A 16353-nucleotide genomic window follows, 5' to 3' on the forward strand; every position below is an offset into this window, starting at 1 on the left:
GCATCCTGTTTCCAACAGTGGCCAATCCAGGCCATAAGAACCTGGCAAGTACCCAAAAACTAAGTCTATTCCATGTAACCATTGCTAATGGCAGTGGCTATTCTCTAAGTGAACTTAATAGCAGGTAATGGACTTCTCCTCCAAGAACTTATCCAATCCTTTTTTAAACACAGCTATACTAACTGCACGAACCACATTCTCTGGCAACAAATTCCAGAGTTTAATTGTGTGTTGAGTAAAAAAGAACTTTCTCCGATTAGTTTTAAATGTGCCCCATGCTAACTTCATGGAGTGTCCCCTAGTCTTTCTACTATCCGAAAGAGTAAATAACCGATTCACATCTACCCGTTCTAGACCTCTCATGATTTTAAACACCTCTATCATATCCCCCCCTCAGTCATCTCTTCTCCAAGCTGAAAAGTCCTAACCTCTTTAGTCTTTCCTCATAGGGGAGTTGTTCCATTCCCCTTATCATTTTGGTAGCCCTTCTCTGTACCTTCTCCATCGCAATTATATCTTTTTTGAGATGCGGTGACCAGAATTGTACACAGTATTCAAGGTGCGGTCTCACCATGGAGCGATACAGAGGCATTATGACATTTTCCGTTTTATTCATCATTCCTTTTCTAATAATTCCCAACATTCTGTTTGCTTTTTTGACTGCCGCAGCACACTGAACCGACGATTTCAATGTGTTATCCACTATGACACCTAGATCTCTTTCTTGGGTTGTAGCACCTAATATGGAACCCAACATCGTGTAATTATAGCATGGGTTATTTTTCTCTATATGCATCACCTTGCACTTATCCACATTAAATTTCATCTGCCATTTGGATGCCCAATTTTCCAGTCTCACAAGGTCTTCCTGCAATTTATCACAATCTGCTTGTGATTTAACTACTCTGAACAATTTTGTGTAATCTGCAAATTTGATTATCTCACTCGTCGTATTTCTTTCCAGATCATTTATAAATATATTGAACAGTAAGGGTCCCAATACAGATCCCTGAGGCACTCCACTGTCCACTCCCTTCCACTGAGAAGCAATGATGAGTCAAAGTTTAACTATATTGTGGGAATTTCCCCAGCACTGCCTTTATTTTGTCCGGGCTACAATTTGCCCACATAAAATTTAGCCAATCAATGAGGGCAAGGTGTGTGAAATTTCAAACAGCAATGTTTGTCTGATTAACTCCCAAATTTAGTCAAACAAAAATTCTGAATATCGACCATAATATATTTTCACCAGAAGAACAAATGATATGATACATTTTTCAGTTGCTACAGCTTTATAACACAAAAACTAATTCTATCAACTTAACTGATGAAGAAATTGGTTTTATTTCATAGGTGTGTCCCATGTTCAGTGGATAAAGTGCTCCAAACACAGAACTTTGCATGAATTCTTTCACATTTGCATAATGTATTGTGGCTTGGCTCCCCATTCACTATTATTCTGTATCTTGCTCGCTTTGTTCTTGATCAAGTATTCTTCATTTTAACTCCTCACACTACACAGGAACTCATTACTGAGCCTTCCCCATTCTTAAGACTGCCATTTGATGCTCAAAATCCCTACTTTACTATCCATTTTCTGGTACAGACTAGAAACCTACCTTTTCAAACTTGCGTATCTGGAACCTCAAGTTTTCAGCTTGCCATGATTCCATTCCTTTGCATCTTGCTACACCAGTCTAGATACATGAGTTACCACATTCGACTAGCAGATTGAGATATAGGACAAACCTTTTCTGTGACATCACCAGTATTTAAGGTGGTACAACTCAGTCAAAGACCAATAATCTATGACTTCAGCAGATGGTAGGATAACACTGGTCTGGTGCAGCAAAATTTGGGCTTTCATAATGGTCGTTTGTCTACGCTTGGTTGAGTTGTCAGCACCTTCTCTTGCGTCTTCTCTCTCCCTCTTACCCTGTTTTCTTTTTGTTTCCCCCTCCTGTTTCCCTCTTCCTCCCCGCCATGATGGTATCTCTGTCTAGGTCTCTCTGCTTCTCCCTGAGCAGCCTTGAGTAAAGCTGTGTTTTTGAGGGGAAATAAGAAGAAGATTGGAAGGAACAATCAGTCAATGTTATTTTGTGTTTCAAGCAGCACTTGGATTAGGATTGAGAGGTGGAACTGCTAGCCGATTCTCTGATAGTTCAGGTGGTAGTGGTAGTGGTGTGTGTGGCTCCAGTGCAAAGTACAGGTAGAAACTGGCAATTGCCTGGGGGCTGTGATGGAGGGGTTAAAAGCTGTTTGGTACTGTGCCATTATGCTTGGGAAGAGAGCCGGAGCATGGTAGAGAGGGTCTGCCATTGCAGAGGGCACGGGGTTATTGACAGCCTTTCTCCCCACCAGGTCTCTGCATGACTCAAAACATTTGCTGCATTGTCCTTAACTTCTCTGCTGAGAACCTATCCTGAGGAAAAATACCAGAAGATCCTGCAGCCTCCAATCCTATCTCCCCTTCAGGGAGCAGGATTGGTGGGCCCAATGCTCATGGACAAGCTCCCTCAGCTCAGGGCTCAGGCAGGCAACCAGGAACATCCAAAACGGTGGCTGTTCCCATCAAAAAGAACTTCCCTGTAATGTACACTACCAGTTTCCTCTCTGGTGATCCCCTTCCTGCATGTTGGAGAAAAATCAAGAAAATAAATCCTGTATAGCCTGCCAAGGTAAAAGGGACCAGTGCTATTTTAGGGAGGCCAGAAGATATTGCCCATGAAGACAGTCTGCGGCTCAGTCAAGTAAGTTTTGAGGAAAGAATCAGCCCTTTCAGGGGGCGAGTGTGAGCCTGAAGACCTCTGCAGCATATGCACATAGGATTAATGTTGCAATAGTTTCTTAATTAGAAACATAGCAAAACAGTTCATGACTTATTAAATGCAGGTAAAACTTAAGAGGTACTTCACAATTAGGGTAAGGCTTCCTTTCAGTCCATGAATTCATTCCAGGTCTTTTCACTGTAGATTTTCTCAGTTAACAGCACAAAAGCAGACAAGACTTCTGGTTACAAACAAAGGTACAGGCTTCCAGACTTTAGCACAATATAACATTAATCCACATCCAAGGAAAGGACTCATGGGTCTCCTCTGGGATTCCACAATTTCTTTTCACCTCCATGCTGTCTAAATACTAGGAACAACCCTCAGGTGTCCCAGCACTGCTTTTGAATCCCTTGATAACCAATCCAGATCCTCAGGGGTGGGGCTAAATAGAAGGCTAACTTTAGTATAAGGTTGGCTTTCTCTGAACCATTCTGTGGCTCTGAGCACAAGACACCACCCAAGACCTAGCAGACCCTGGTTCAAGTGAGAAGACTTAGGTTTGACATTTATTAGGGCCTCCACGTCTTCCAGAGTGATCTAGTGAGATTCAGCAGGCCCCTCCTGGGTTAATTCCGATGGACGATGACCTGCTCCAGTTTGCCCAATAGTGGTCCTGCATCACTTCAGACCTTTGGTTTCTTGAGATTGCTCAGGATGGATATCCCTTGGAGTTCACTTTTCCCCTCTCTGACAACTGTGGGTCAAAGTCCAAGAGCAATGAAAGCTAGTTTGGACAGGCTCTAGTGGTTGGAAGCAGTCATCCCGGTACTGCCCAAAAGTTGGGGTAATATTTCATGATGCCAGGATTACGGCTGAATCTGGACCTTAAAGGGTTCAACATGTGTCTGCAGGTTTTGCGTTTTCAAATGCAGATTATTCACTCTGTCATTAGGGTGATCAGACAGGAAGAGTTTCTTGCTGCTCAGGATTTCTCAGAGGTGTATTTTCATATTCCCTTGAGGGAAAAGTATCAGAAGTTATTTCGGTTTTGCATACTGGTCATGCATTTTCAGTTCAGAGCCTTGCTGTTAAGATTTGCCACATAATCCTAGACCCTTTCAAAGGTGATGGTGATTATGGGAGTCTTCTTGCATAGAGAAGGTATCTAGGTTCATCCATACCTGGACACTTGACTCATTAGGACCAAGACATTTCAGTAGGGCCAAGTGGCCTAGGCCATAGTTGCTCAGATTCTGGAAAGACTGAAAAGGATAGTGAATTATTCAAAGAGCAATGTTTGCCCTTCCCAGTTGCTGGAGTACCTAGGAGCTCAGTTTGATACCAAGATGGACAGAGTCTTTTTGATTCAGAACAGGATAGTCAAGTTGTTATCCCAGGTGCAGGCCTTCTATGCTTACAGATCATTCAGCTTGTGGGACTATCTTCAGCTTCTGGGTTCGTTAGCAACTATGCTAGAGTTGATTCCTTGGGCTGGGGTATACATGCAACATTTATAAACATCTCTGCTAGCAAGGTGAACCATACGGTCTCAAGATTATCATATCAGTCTGTTCTTTCAGCCTTCCATCAGGGAGTGCCAAAGACAGTGGGCTACTCCTGTGAATATATCAAAGAGATGAATCTGGAGCTTCCCAGTTGAATTCTAGGCATGACTGACATGAGACTCATGGACTAAGAAGCCCACTGTTGCGGTCAAGTGGCCCAATACCTGTACTCAAAGGAGAAGAGTCCATGAACAGGTTGGAGACCAGGGACATCAGGTTAGCTCTGTTACAATTTCTGCCTTTGGGGGGGGAGGGCAGCGGTTTGGATGCTTTTGGACAATGCTATGGCAGTATCCTATGTTAACAGGTAGGGTAGGCACTTTGAGTATAATGGTAGCTTAGGAGGCGAGCTTCTGTTTATATGGGTAGAATGTAATATACTCTCCATCTGTTAGCGACTGATATTTCAGGAGTAGAAAAGGTTCAAGCCAACCTTCTCAGGAGAAACATCTTGGATCCTGGAGAGAGGGAGTTCAGCCGGCAGGCCTTGCAGATAGTAGTGGGCCATTGTGCATTCCTCACATGGCTCTGATAGTGACTTACAAAAATTCCAAAGCTGACAGGTTCTTCAGCTGAAGAAAAGAGTGGGGGGTCTTTCAGAATCAATGTCTTGATACATCCATTGCCAGATGTATCAAGGCATCAGTATAAAATTCTGTATGTCTCACCTTGGCCCCTAATAGACAGGAGAATAAGGAGAATAGAAGACCATTGGTCCTTAGTAATTCTTATGGCTCCAGACAGGTAAGAGAGACCATGGTATGTGTATCTGGTGAGGCTGATGATCAGTAACTCACTTCGATTTCAATGCATTTGAGATCTCTTATGTCAGTGGCTGTTAGTAATAGATGACAGAATTCTGTCTTACAGCTTGGCCCTTGAAAGATGGCTTTTGCATAGGAAGGTTATTCAACAATGATTTCCAGTTTGATGAAGTCTGAGAATGTCGACTTTGCCGGCACATGTCCAGGTGCAACATCTCTGAGGTATGTTGCAAGGAATTGGTAATGTCATCTTGGAAGGCAGATATTCCTTTTTGTAGAGAGGCCTGCAAAAAGGTCTAGCCCTTAATTTCCTGATGGTTCAGACGGCAGGGATCACTTAATTGATTGATATTCTGCTTTTTGACCCTTCAAAGCGATTACATTCAGGTACGTAGGCATTTCCCTATCCCCAAAGGTTTTACAATCTAAGTTTGTACCTGCAATGGAGGGTACAGTGACTTGTCTAAGGTCACAAGGAGCGGTAGTGGAATTTGAACCCTGGTTTCCTTAGTTCATAGCTTTGGCTCTAACCACTAGGCTACTCCTCTGACTCCACTTACTATAGAGGTCTAATCTGAGTGTTCTCTGTGGCCTATCATTCACATGTCTTGCTTTCTCCATGGGATGAAGCATATTTGTCCTACCTTCAGGATGCTGGATCCCCAATATGCTCATTTTGTACTGTTATTTATTTATTGATTTGAAATTTTGTTTGATGTGTTTTATGTTTTAAATAATATGTATGTTTATTTATTTTATTGTTTTTATATACCGACATTCATTGGAGTATATCACATCGCCTGAACCTTTGGATTAAGAAACTTAATTCTAATTAAATTTAATTAAAAATCTTAATTTGGTGCTCAGTGTTTTGGTGGGTTCTCCTTTTGAGCTGCTTAAATATACCTCTTTGAATTTTCCCCTTAAAGCAGTTTCTGGTTGTGATTTATTTAACCAGAAATGTATAAGAATTGTATTATCTGGCAGAGATCCTTGTTTTTTTTTCTGCAGATTCAGTATCATTTTGCCCACTTTCTTTTTTGCCTAAAGCTGTTTCACCTTTTCATTTGAATCAGATAACTCTTTCATGCTTTGCGAAGGAGGATTTTCTTGGGGCAAAAGGGTTTCTTCAGCTTATCTACAGTTGTTGAGTTCTCCTTAGATATCTTAAGGTAACTATCCCCTAGAGGCAATCTGACAGGGAATCATAAGGGAAAAGCAATTTTGAAAGCATCTTTGTCTCAGTGGATCAAAGAAGCAATCTCTTCTGCATACTTATTGAAAAGTTGCCAAATTCAGGAAACTCTGCACGCTCATTCAACAAAATCTCAGGCTTCTTCATAGACTAAAGTTTCTGCAGTTAGTCCAGAGGATATTTGTAAGGCAGCTACTTGGTCTTTACATTCTTTCATGAAACATTCAAGCTAGGGCAGATGCAGTCATTGGAGCAAGCATGTTAAAGGTAGCCCTTTCTGCTTCTCATCCATGTTAACTGGGTTTTGGGTAATTCCCACGTCTGGACTGATGTAACAGTATGCGAAGGAAGGAGAAATGTAGTCTTACCTATTTCTTTTCCTTTCCTTTAATCCTGTTACACCAGTGCAGAATCCACTGGAAAGTCAGTGGCTGTGTTTTTCTATATGTTTAAAGTCTCAAATTGCAAAATGTTTCCTCGCTTTTTTATAGGAGGGGGGCAAAGAGCCCAAGTACTATCTCCAATTCCTTTTCTTCTCTTATTTTCTTCTTCCATTCTATTCCTGATGGAAGAAGGCCTTTTTGAAGGATTCTCCTATATTGTTTGACATTATTAAAAGTTGATAGGGATTGGTTTTAGAAGTATTTACTTCCATTGTTTTGACATAAGGTTACTGACCTTTCACTGAGTTGCACCACCCTAAGTACTGGTCTTGATGTTATAGACAAAGATGTGTCCTTTGTCTTCATCTGTTAGGAGGAGGTGATAATCCACATGTCTGGACTGGGGCAGCAGGATTAAAGGAAAAGAAAATTAACAGGTAAGATAATTCCTCTATACTCACATATCACTGTAATGGCGAAATACTTCTTTACTTTTTGCTGGGTTTTTTTTTTTTGTGAAGTACCCCAGGAAAAGATATAAAAAAAAAACCCAGCACACTCATCTAAACTATGCTATAGAAGAAAAACATATTTAATTTAAATATCAAGTATGTGAAAAACGCATTTGACTTACTTGCCATCTGTGTCTGATGCAGCTGCATAATGCAAGGGTGAACAGCCTCTCTCATCAAGGTCATTTACACTAGCCCCAGATCCCACGAGGGCAAACAGGCACTGATAATTACAATTGGCAGCAGCATAGTGCAGTGGAGTTCTATATTGTGTTGTCAAAAACAGAAAACAGCTCTTACATTGTAACGGGACACAAATTAAATGCCACATTATTACAAATTGATCTTTCATAAATCAAATTATATGCAGAAAACAGAATACTTTTTGTTTCTACTTATGAGACAGATTTCTATAGCAATATAATCTGATCTTTACAGCAAGAATACAAAGTCAATTTAGAAAACATTTTATGAATTTTCAATAAAATCTTTTTTTTATAAAAGCTCAGGTTCCAGTGAGAGATATGCAAACAGCAGTTGAAAGTTACAGCCATGAAGAATAAAATATATCTTACCTTCCAAATTTGTCCTTTTTATTGAAATCTGCACCAGTGTTCAGTAAGAGGTTTAGACATTCCAAGTTCCTAGAAAGAAAATTATATAAATGGATTGATTATATGCGTTGGGAAAAACAATATGCTTTCCTTTACAAAGCTCTGGGAATAGACCACATGGAATATGCAAATACTGCCTTGCCGTTGATCACCTTTACAAGAAAATCTAACTAAAGGTATAAACATATGAAATTCTATACTGATATATCCAAAGCCTATTTTTCCAAATCCCAAAGGGTGTTTTATCATCAGCATCTTTATTAAGTCACAACTCAAGCTTGTCCATTCATACCTTTAATGAGGAGATACAGGGTTGGTGGATATAGATCTTAGATACATGGGGCAATTATGGGATAAAAATTGGGTGGATTCCCTTTGAATCACTACAGGCTGATTTTGCCATCATATTCTTGTCTTTTCCAATCTATGCTAAAATTCATGAGGCATTAAAGCTCGATAGATTAATGTGGGAAGGAAGAAAACCCTCTGCTATTGAGGAAATACTTATGTATGATATCACATCACTAGGAAAGTAGTATCGGTTATGTACAAGGCTATGCAGGCTGTTGGGGAGTGTCTGTTACCACTGGTGGAGAAATGGAAGAGAGATCTTGAGCTGAAGCTTGATTGGAAAGTATGGAATGTGATATGGAGGAGATCGCATATGATTTCCCCTTTGCAGTCACAGAGTTGAATTAATGTACAAGCTTTTCAACAGGGCTTAATGATACCCCACAAATTATGTAAATTTTTTCCTTTTTCCTCACCTTTTTACTAGCGAGGTTGCAGTCGGGTTAGAACTTACATTTATTTATTTATTTATTTATTATTTTTATTATACCGAATTTCATGACTGGAACCACATCAACCCGGTTTACAATTAACAATGGGGTAGATTTTCAAATAGCGCGAATTGGCCTACTTTTGCTGGCGCATCAGGCGCAAGCAAAAGTAAGCTGGATTTTAGTAGATACGCGCGGAGCCGCGCGTATCTGCTAAAAACCTGGATCGGCGCGCGCAAGGCTATTGATTTTGTATAGCCGGCGCGCGCCGAGCCACGCAGCCTACCCCCGTTCCCTCCGAGGCCGCTCCGAAATCGGAGCGGCCTCGGAGGGAACTTCCTTTTGCCCTCCCCTCACCTTCCCCTACCTAACCCACCCACCCGGCCCTGTCTAAGCCCCCCCCCCCTTACCTTTGTCGGGGGATTTACGCCTCCCTCTGGGAGGCGTAAATCCCCGCGCGCCAGCGGGCCTCTTGCGCGCCGGGACGCGACCTGGGGGCGGGTACGGAGGGTGTGGCCACACCCCCGGACCGCACCGGGCCGTAGCCATGCCCCCGTACCCACCCCCAAAACGCTGCCAACACGCCCCCTAAACGCCACGACGACCGGGCCCGCCCCCCGACACGCCCCCCTCGGAGAACCCCGGGACTTACGCGAGTCCCGGGGCTCTGCGCGCGCCAGTAGGCCTATGTAAAATAGGCTCACCGGCGAGCAGGGCTCTGAAAATCCGCCCCAATGTGTGTAAAGGAAGAGAGTAACTTAGTAATCAACATTCCCAATTCAACTTCAAATACAGTAAGAAACTTAAAATATTATAACAATATTATGGATGTGAGAAAGTTACAAAAAAACAAGGAAGATTAACTAGGATCTGGAAGGGGGAGGAAACTGAACAAAGAATATTTACATTTCAGCCAACTGTATCAATTAATAAATATGTATTATAAAATTGTATATATATAGATGTATAGCAAAAAATGGATATATATGATACAGTTGTGATGGATAATAATATGTTGCTGTGAATGAGTGTATATATGCATATATATGCACTCATTACATGCATATATGATGGCCATATTCTCATGTGCAAACAATCTGGAAAGTGGTATAGGTAGAGATCAAAAGAATCCTGAAAGTAGATGTGAGTTTAACAGCAAGTATGTGCTAGCTAAGACACTATAGGTACTTTACAGTGAGCAAGGAGAAGCATTCATTGCGCGATCAGATGGTATACACTGCCAGTTTATTGCAATTTTGAGGAAGTCACCACCTCTTCTTGTACACTGGATGAAACAGTTTAATGATATAGCCTTAACTGAAAAATTAATGCACACACAGATGCATGTCACCTTATTGAACATTGCATGCAACTTAGGTGCACTGGTCATGTTTGGTCTAAATCTAAAGAGATGCGGGATATATTGAAATTATTTGCAAGAATGATTTCAAATACTTTGCTGCCAAATGCTCATTTGTTTCTTTTGACTTATCTATGTTTATGGAGATGTTCTAGTTGAACTATATTACCTGTATTTTTTGTTATATGCTGCTTTACTTTAAATAAAAAGTTAAACAAAAAAAGCTAATTCTTGGAGACGCCAACATCAAGAGGAGGTGGGAAAGATGTTGCAAGGACTGACATCCTGCTGGCCACTGAAGAACTAACAAGTAACTCCACTTTCTTGGAGGACAAGCAGGATTGCAATGCTCACATATGGGGAACTCCCAAGCTACAGGCTGTCTCAAACAAAAGGGAAAAAACTGAATAGTACCATAGGTATTACTGTTTTGGGTGACATCTGGCCAATCTCCCATTATTTGTTTTTCTTTTTTTTTTTTTTTTTTTTGTGGCAGATTGACCAATAACAGGAGACTCCATAGGACAGATGGTTTAAAATTCAGTTCCACATCAGGAACATAAGAACATAAGAAAATGCCATACTGGGTCAGACCAAGGGTCCATCAAGCCCAGCATCCTGCTTCCAACAGTGGCCAATCCAGGCCATAAGAACCTGGCAAGTACCCAAAAACTAAGTCTATTCCATGTTACCATTGCTAATGGCAGTGACTATTCTCTAGGTGAACTTAATAGCAGGTAATGGACTTCTCCTCCAAGAACTTATCCAATCCTTTTTTAAACACAGCTAAACTAACTGCACTAACCACATCCTCTGGCAACAAATTCCAGAGTTTAATTGTGCGTTGAGTAAAAAAGAACTTTCTCCGATTAGTTTTAAATGTGCCCCATGCTAACTTCATGGAGTGCTCCCTAGTCTTTCTACTATCCGAAAGAGTAAATAACCAATTCACATCTACCCGTTCTAGACCTCTCATGATTTTAAACACCTCTATCATATCCCCCCCCCCCCCTCAGTCATCTCTTCTCCAAGCTGAAAGGAATCCCTGCCAAAACAGGGGTGCGCTGTGAATATGTGGAGAAAATCCCATCTCACTGCTTCAAATCAAGCATAGTCAGAGATCCAGTACAGTGAGCTTTGACATGACCCACTAGATCCAGGTCTTCCTAGGTGAGGGAAAGGGCACAATTCACTAACCAAAGAAATAGAGCTCTTGGCTATGTTCACCCCAAGTTTATTGGTGTGAAGAAGAAAACCTGAGTAGACTATCTCAGGATTTAGAGCCCTTTAGATGAAAGGCTGTGGATTACTTGTATCGAAAAGTAACAGATTACTTTTACAGAATTATGTACATTAGTCAGTCTCTATAAAAGTGCACAGAAAAATTACTAGGAAAAAACTGAAGAATGTGAGAAAAGCACCAGGTGCTGTGGCAATGTTGTCTATTGAGTGACCACTAACAAAAATGAGCCCTTTTAAAATATTGGGGTTACATTAGCTATCCTCCAATCTTCAGGTACAATGGATGATTTTAATGATAGGTTACAAATTTTTACTAATAGGTCTGAAATTTCATTTTTTAGTTCCTTCAGAACTCTGGGGTGTATACCATCCGGTCCAGGTGAGTTACTACTCTTCAGTTTGTCAATCAGATCTACCACATCTTCTAGGTTCACCGTGATTTGATTCAGTCCCTCTGAATCATTACCCATGAAAACCTTCTCCAGTACGGGTACCTCCCCAACATTCTCTTCAGTAAACACCGAAGCAAAGAAATCATTTAATCTTTCCGCAATGGCCTTATCTTCTCTAAGTGCCCCTTTAACCCCTCGATCATCTAACGGTCCAACTGACTCCCTCACAGGCTTTCTGCTTCGGATATATTTTTTAAAGTTTTTACCGTGAGTTTTTGCCTCTACGGCCAACTTCTTTTCAAATTCTCTCTTAGCCTGTCTTATCAATGTCTTACATTTAACTTGCCAACGTTTATGCTTTATCCTATTTTCTTCTGTTGGATCCTTCTTCCAATTTTTGAATGAAGATCTTTTGGCTAAAATAGCTTCTTTCACCTCCCCTTTTAACCATGCCGGCAATCGTTTTGCCTTCTTTCCACCTTTCTTAATGTGTGGAATACATCTGGACTGTGCTTCTAGAATGGTATTTTTTTAACAATGACCACGCCTCTTGCACACATTTTACTTTTGTAGCTGCTCCTTTCAGTTTTTATCTAACAATTTTTCTCATGTTATCAAAGTTTCCCTTTTGAAAGTTTAGCACGAGAGCTGTGGATTTGCATACTGTTGTTCTTCCAGTCATTAATTCAAATTTGATCATATTATGATCACTATTGCCAAGCAGCCCCACCAGAGTTACCTCTCTCACCAAATCCTGTGCTCCACTGAGAATTAAATCTAAAATGGCTCCCTCTCTCGTTGGTTCCTGAACCAATTGCTCCATAAAGCTATCATTTATTCCATCCAGGAATGTTATCTCTCTAGCGTGTCCCGATGATACATTTACCCAGTCAATATTGGGGTATTGAGGTAATTGATGTCTCATCCCCTCTTGACTGGGATGTATCACAATGGTGACACTAGGATCTGGGCAATAATTCCCTCATTGTGTCAAACCCCCAAGTCAGGTCCTGGCTGGGCTACACTGTAATTTGTAGGCTGTCCACTCTGTCACAAGAGTGAGGGAAAAAACTGCTGATGGGAGGAGAGATCATAGGAAGACCCTCTCCTTTCACTATAGTGCCCATCCCAGCCTTGGCTGTGGCTAGTGGGGGCTATAGTGGCCATAGAACAGGTAGGGAGTGACCTTAACACTAAGGCACCTCTGCTTTTCAAAGAGGTAGTTCACCAGTATAGGGAATGAAAAATATTAAGGGTCTAACAAACCCTTGATCCATATATGGTGGTCTGGAAGGAATTGCTCCAACAATTCCCCTGCTGATCATAGGCTATACCATTAACGAGCATAGCCCCCAGTAAGAGGTTTCACTTCAGAGCACTTGCACAGTAACAGAGAATCCAGTGCATGAGCTATCAGAGATAGGATCCTCTAGAGACTCACTTCTTGAGGAGGTGGCGAATAAAGGCTCTGATCCATAACTCTTCTTCTCTAATAACCCATCCAAACTTGATAGTCCACCAGGAGTGGGAAGGATTTTGCTCATCTAAGGGGCTTGGCTGAACATCTGCAAATATGCCTAATATGTTTACCCACCTGTAACAGTGCACTGGTGCTCGAAGCTCAGAGGTGCACAGCAACTAAATTTCCAATGGTGCAGCAGTATCTGACATCAACGCATGGATGCCAGATATCAAATCAGCAGCGCCCGGCATTGATTCAGTCAACACCCAGCTGCTGATTCCTCTGGACATCAATTACATCAGTGCTGATGGACGATTTTGCCTGGTGCTAGTTTTTCTGTTGGCAGCTGATTCCATCAGTACTAGGCGCTCATTCCATCAGTGTCTAATCCACTGGCACAGTGATTCCCACTGATGCACTGGCTACTAGATGTGCGCGGACTTAAGAGCATGACACCATCAGTGTATTAGCACTGTTGATTGCTCCCATGCCCAGGCTCTCCAGCTCCTCCTTGAAGACTGCCCTACTGAGACAGGATGGCAGGTAGGAGGGGGAGACCATGTCATCCAGGGCATCAGAGGTGATAACTGAGTTCATGGAGACAAGGGCGGTTCCTAAGATTGTGGGAAGAATGAGCTCTCCTCCCCACAGTAACACTTCATCCGGCACCAGCCATTCTAGATCCCTCAGTGTTGGAGTTTCTGTTGATACCCAGTCAGATCAAGTCTCCCGGAATTCCTAAAATCCTATATAAAAATGGCAGGAACTTCATAGGGCCTCCAGAGACACTATAGTGTGTACCCAGGGTAAGAAGCTTTGCCTGCTTACATAGGGGCCCTGAAAACTGCAAGTCCCATGAGGGATTAGGCTAAGGCAAAAAAAGAAAAACCCACAACATGAAGGCTGAGAAATAACCTTTACGAGGCTGCTCTGGGCACCAGGCCAGTGCAATATGTGGTCAACAGAAATAAAGGGTTAAAAAATAAAAAAATAAACCAAACCTCCCTATAGGTACTCAAGAGGGAAAACAAATCTGTAGGACCCTGCAAGGAAAACACAGCTCCTGCAGCTCCAGAAACGTTTATTGCAATATCTGTGAAAGAGAGCAAAAAACAAAAACCTTGACTTGTAGGTTATGCAGAAAAAAATGAGACTGAGGTGTCTTACCACAGGACAGCTAGGGCTGCACATGCCCAGAAGAGCATACACAAAACTTCAAGAAGCTTTGAAATCAAAGGTCTATGCTGGGCTCCATCTGATGTCACCCACATGTGAGGACTGCCATCCTGCTGGTCTTCAGAGAAAAGCCTTTTACTGTCTATGCACAGTAGTTCCCATACTGCTGAGTTTCCCTTCGGTGTGATATAAAAGCTATGACTTGGGGGAAAAAAATTCCAAAGGGGAGCAGGGAGGGTTTGTGCAATTGCTGAAAAGCTATCTTCAGAGGACACCTGTTATATTGGTAAAGAGCCTTTGTTTCCTAACATCGAAGTGGCTCTCTAATTCAAGGATGGTCAGATTTAGTCCTAAATAAGGCATGGTAATGGAAGCAAGTGACTAAAGATGAGACTAGATTAGTTGCCATTACAGTTTAGAGGGAAATGGGGTAATAGGAATAACAATATTTAACCCATGAAAAGTAGACATTTTGAAAAAAAGAACACATTTTCATCCAGTTCCAAAACTAGGATAACTAGTAAATTCCCTTTATTAGAAGCAGTAACAAATGATGTGCCCAATTCCTGAATCACTGATAAAGCCTGCAAAGGAAAGCAGATTTTGAAACAAACTTTGTTTATATTATTGGCTTTTATTATGTATATTTTAACATGTAAACCACCTTGACTATTCTTTACAGCGTGCGGTATATAAACCTTTTAAAATAAACTTTCATGAATTAGTAGGGCAATATGGCTAAAAAAAACCCCAATTGAAACATTTGATCAAATAATCCTTAAATAAATCCACTCAATATATTATTGAATCATGGAAAGCTGTTGACTCAAATATACTTTTAGCAAAAAGATTTTGTAACGCTTAAATTTTCCCAGACATATAGAGACTGTTCTCAGCTACAAAAGGAATCAAGTTCTTCTATTTCTGGTCATGTCTGATAATTGAATCTGTTAGAGACTGGACAGTATTTTTCCTGCATTTGCTTTGCCCTTTGAGACTTAGATTTTACCTTTAAAAGTTATCTTAAGTAGCAAATCCCTTCTGAGGCACTGGATTGCTTGCCAAGTTGCCATAAGGTCTGCAGCATAAAGTACTGGGGAGCTACTTCATTTTCTGCATCCAAAGCTGGAGATTCAAAAGTCATACTGGTCTCAAGCCACTACAACGGGTTCAGAGTTCTGGTCTTAGTCATATTGCTATCATGGTTGCGCTGGCCGATTTGAAGATATCTTCTAGGGGGGGGCTAGCAGCTAGTATCATTACAACTGCTCCACTCATTTGTAATGACATTAAGGAGCTTCAGGTACAGAGAACCTTAACAGAGGAAGAAAAAAATGACTCTGGGTTTTGCAGGCTCTTAAGGGTCCTCAGGCTCCCAGTGTGCTGCCCCATATAATAGGTGTGGAAGCCCTCAACACCAACTCCTCCTGCTGCCAGTCTGCTCAAACCTGGCCCCAGCTTCTCCTGCTGGGATGGCTAGACTGACAAAAATAATGATGGGCCCTATAACAATATCCGCCAATGAAAAAGATCATGAGAACTGCTTATATTTCAGCATGCCTTCTCAAGCCAAGTAAAACATAAAAGACTGAAAGCTTCAGCAGGAATAAATGCAAAGAAGGGCAGAATTTTACTGGTGTAACAATCTGCTACTGCCTGCCAGCAGTCATTTTATATTTGATATTTATAATGTCCATGACATATTTACATACATATATAGCAGGCAAAAAGGAGTGCACCCAAATCATATATGCAAGGAGTAAGGAGGGTGTACCAAAACAGCTCACAGATCACTTTTCCAAATTCAAATTATTTATTAAAAGTTACATGTCATGTAAAAGAACATCTGATAGCCAGTAGTGTCAATGCAGACGGGATGCAAAGATACCTGACCTCCAACACAAGTCATGTTTCGCAAAAGAGCTGTTTCAAGGGGGACAACTATAGAATTGCATCAGACAAACAGCCTTACTAGATTTCATAATGGCAAGCCCTGTCCACCAGAAGCACTTCCTGGCAGGCTACCCATCCCTGCATAAAAACAGAAGTGCAGTGCTTCAGCATACAGGAGCTTCAAGCATACTGCTGAAAGTGAATAAGCCTAGTACCACCACTGGAAAGGATGAATGCTGTTG

At 41.5% G+C, this 16353-nt stretch overlaps 1 protein-coding gene across 4 annotated transcripts in view; it reads right to left on the reverse strand.

Moving 5' to 3' along the window:
• Window positions 1–16353, reverse strand: part of ANKRD28 (ankyrin repeat domain 28) — an 805300-nt gene that overhangs the window by 358419 nt on the left and 430528 nt on the right. For all 4 annotated transcript variants that reach the window (XM_029589217.1, XM_029589218.1, XM_029589216.1 and 1 more), the window contains 2 exons: window positions 7766–7834; window positions 7313–7453 (listed from right to left, as the gene is read on the reverse strand). In XM_029589217.1, coding sequence (XP_029445077.1) covers window positions 7313–7453; window positions 7766–7834 — 210 coding nt within the window. The remainder of the gene's footprint in view (window positions 1–7312; window positions 7454–7765; window positions 7835–16353) is intronic.

The sequence above is a fragment of the Rhinatrema bivittatum genome, chromosome 2, assembly GCF_901001135.1.
Source record: "Rhinatrema bivittatum chromosome 2, aRhiBiv1.1, whole genome shotgun sequence".
NCBI classification, from domain to species: Eukaryota; Metazoa; Chordata; class Amphibia; order Gymnophiona; family Rhinatrematidae; genus Rhinatrema; species Rhinatrema bivittatum.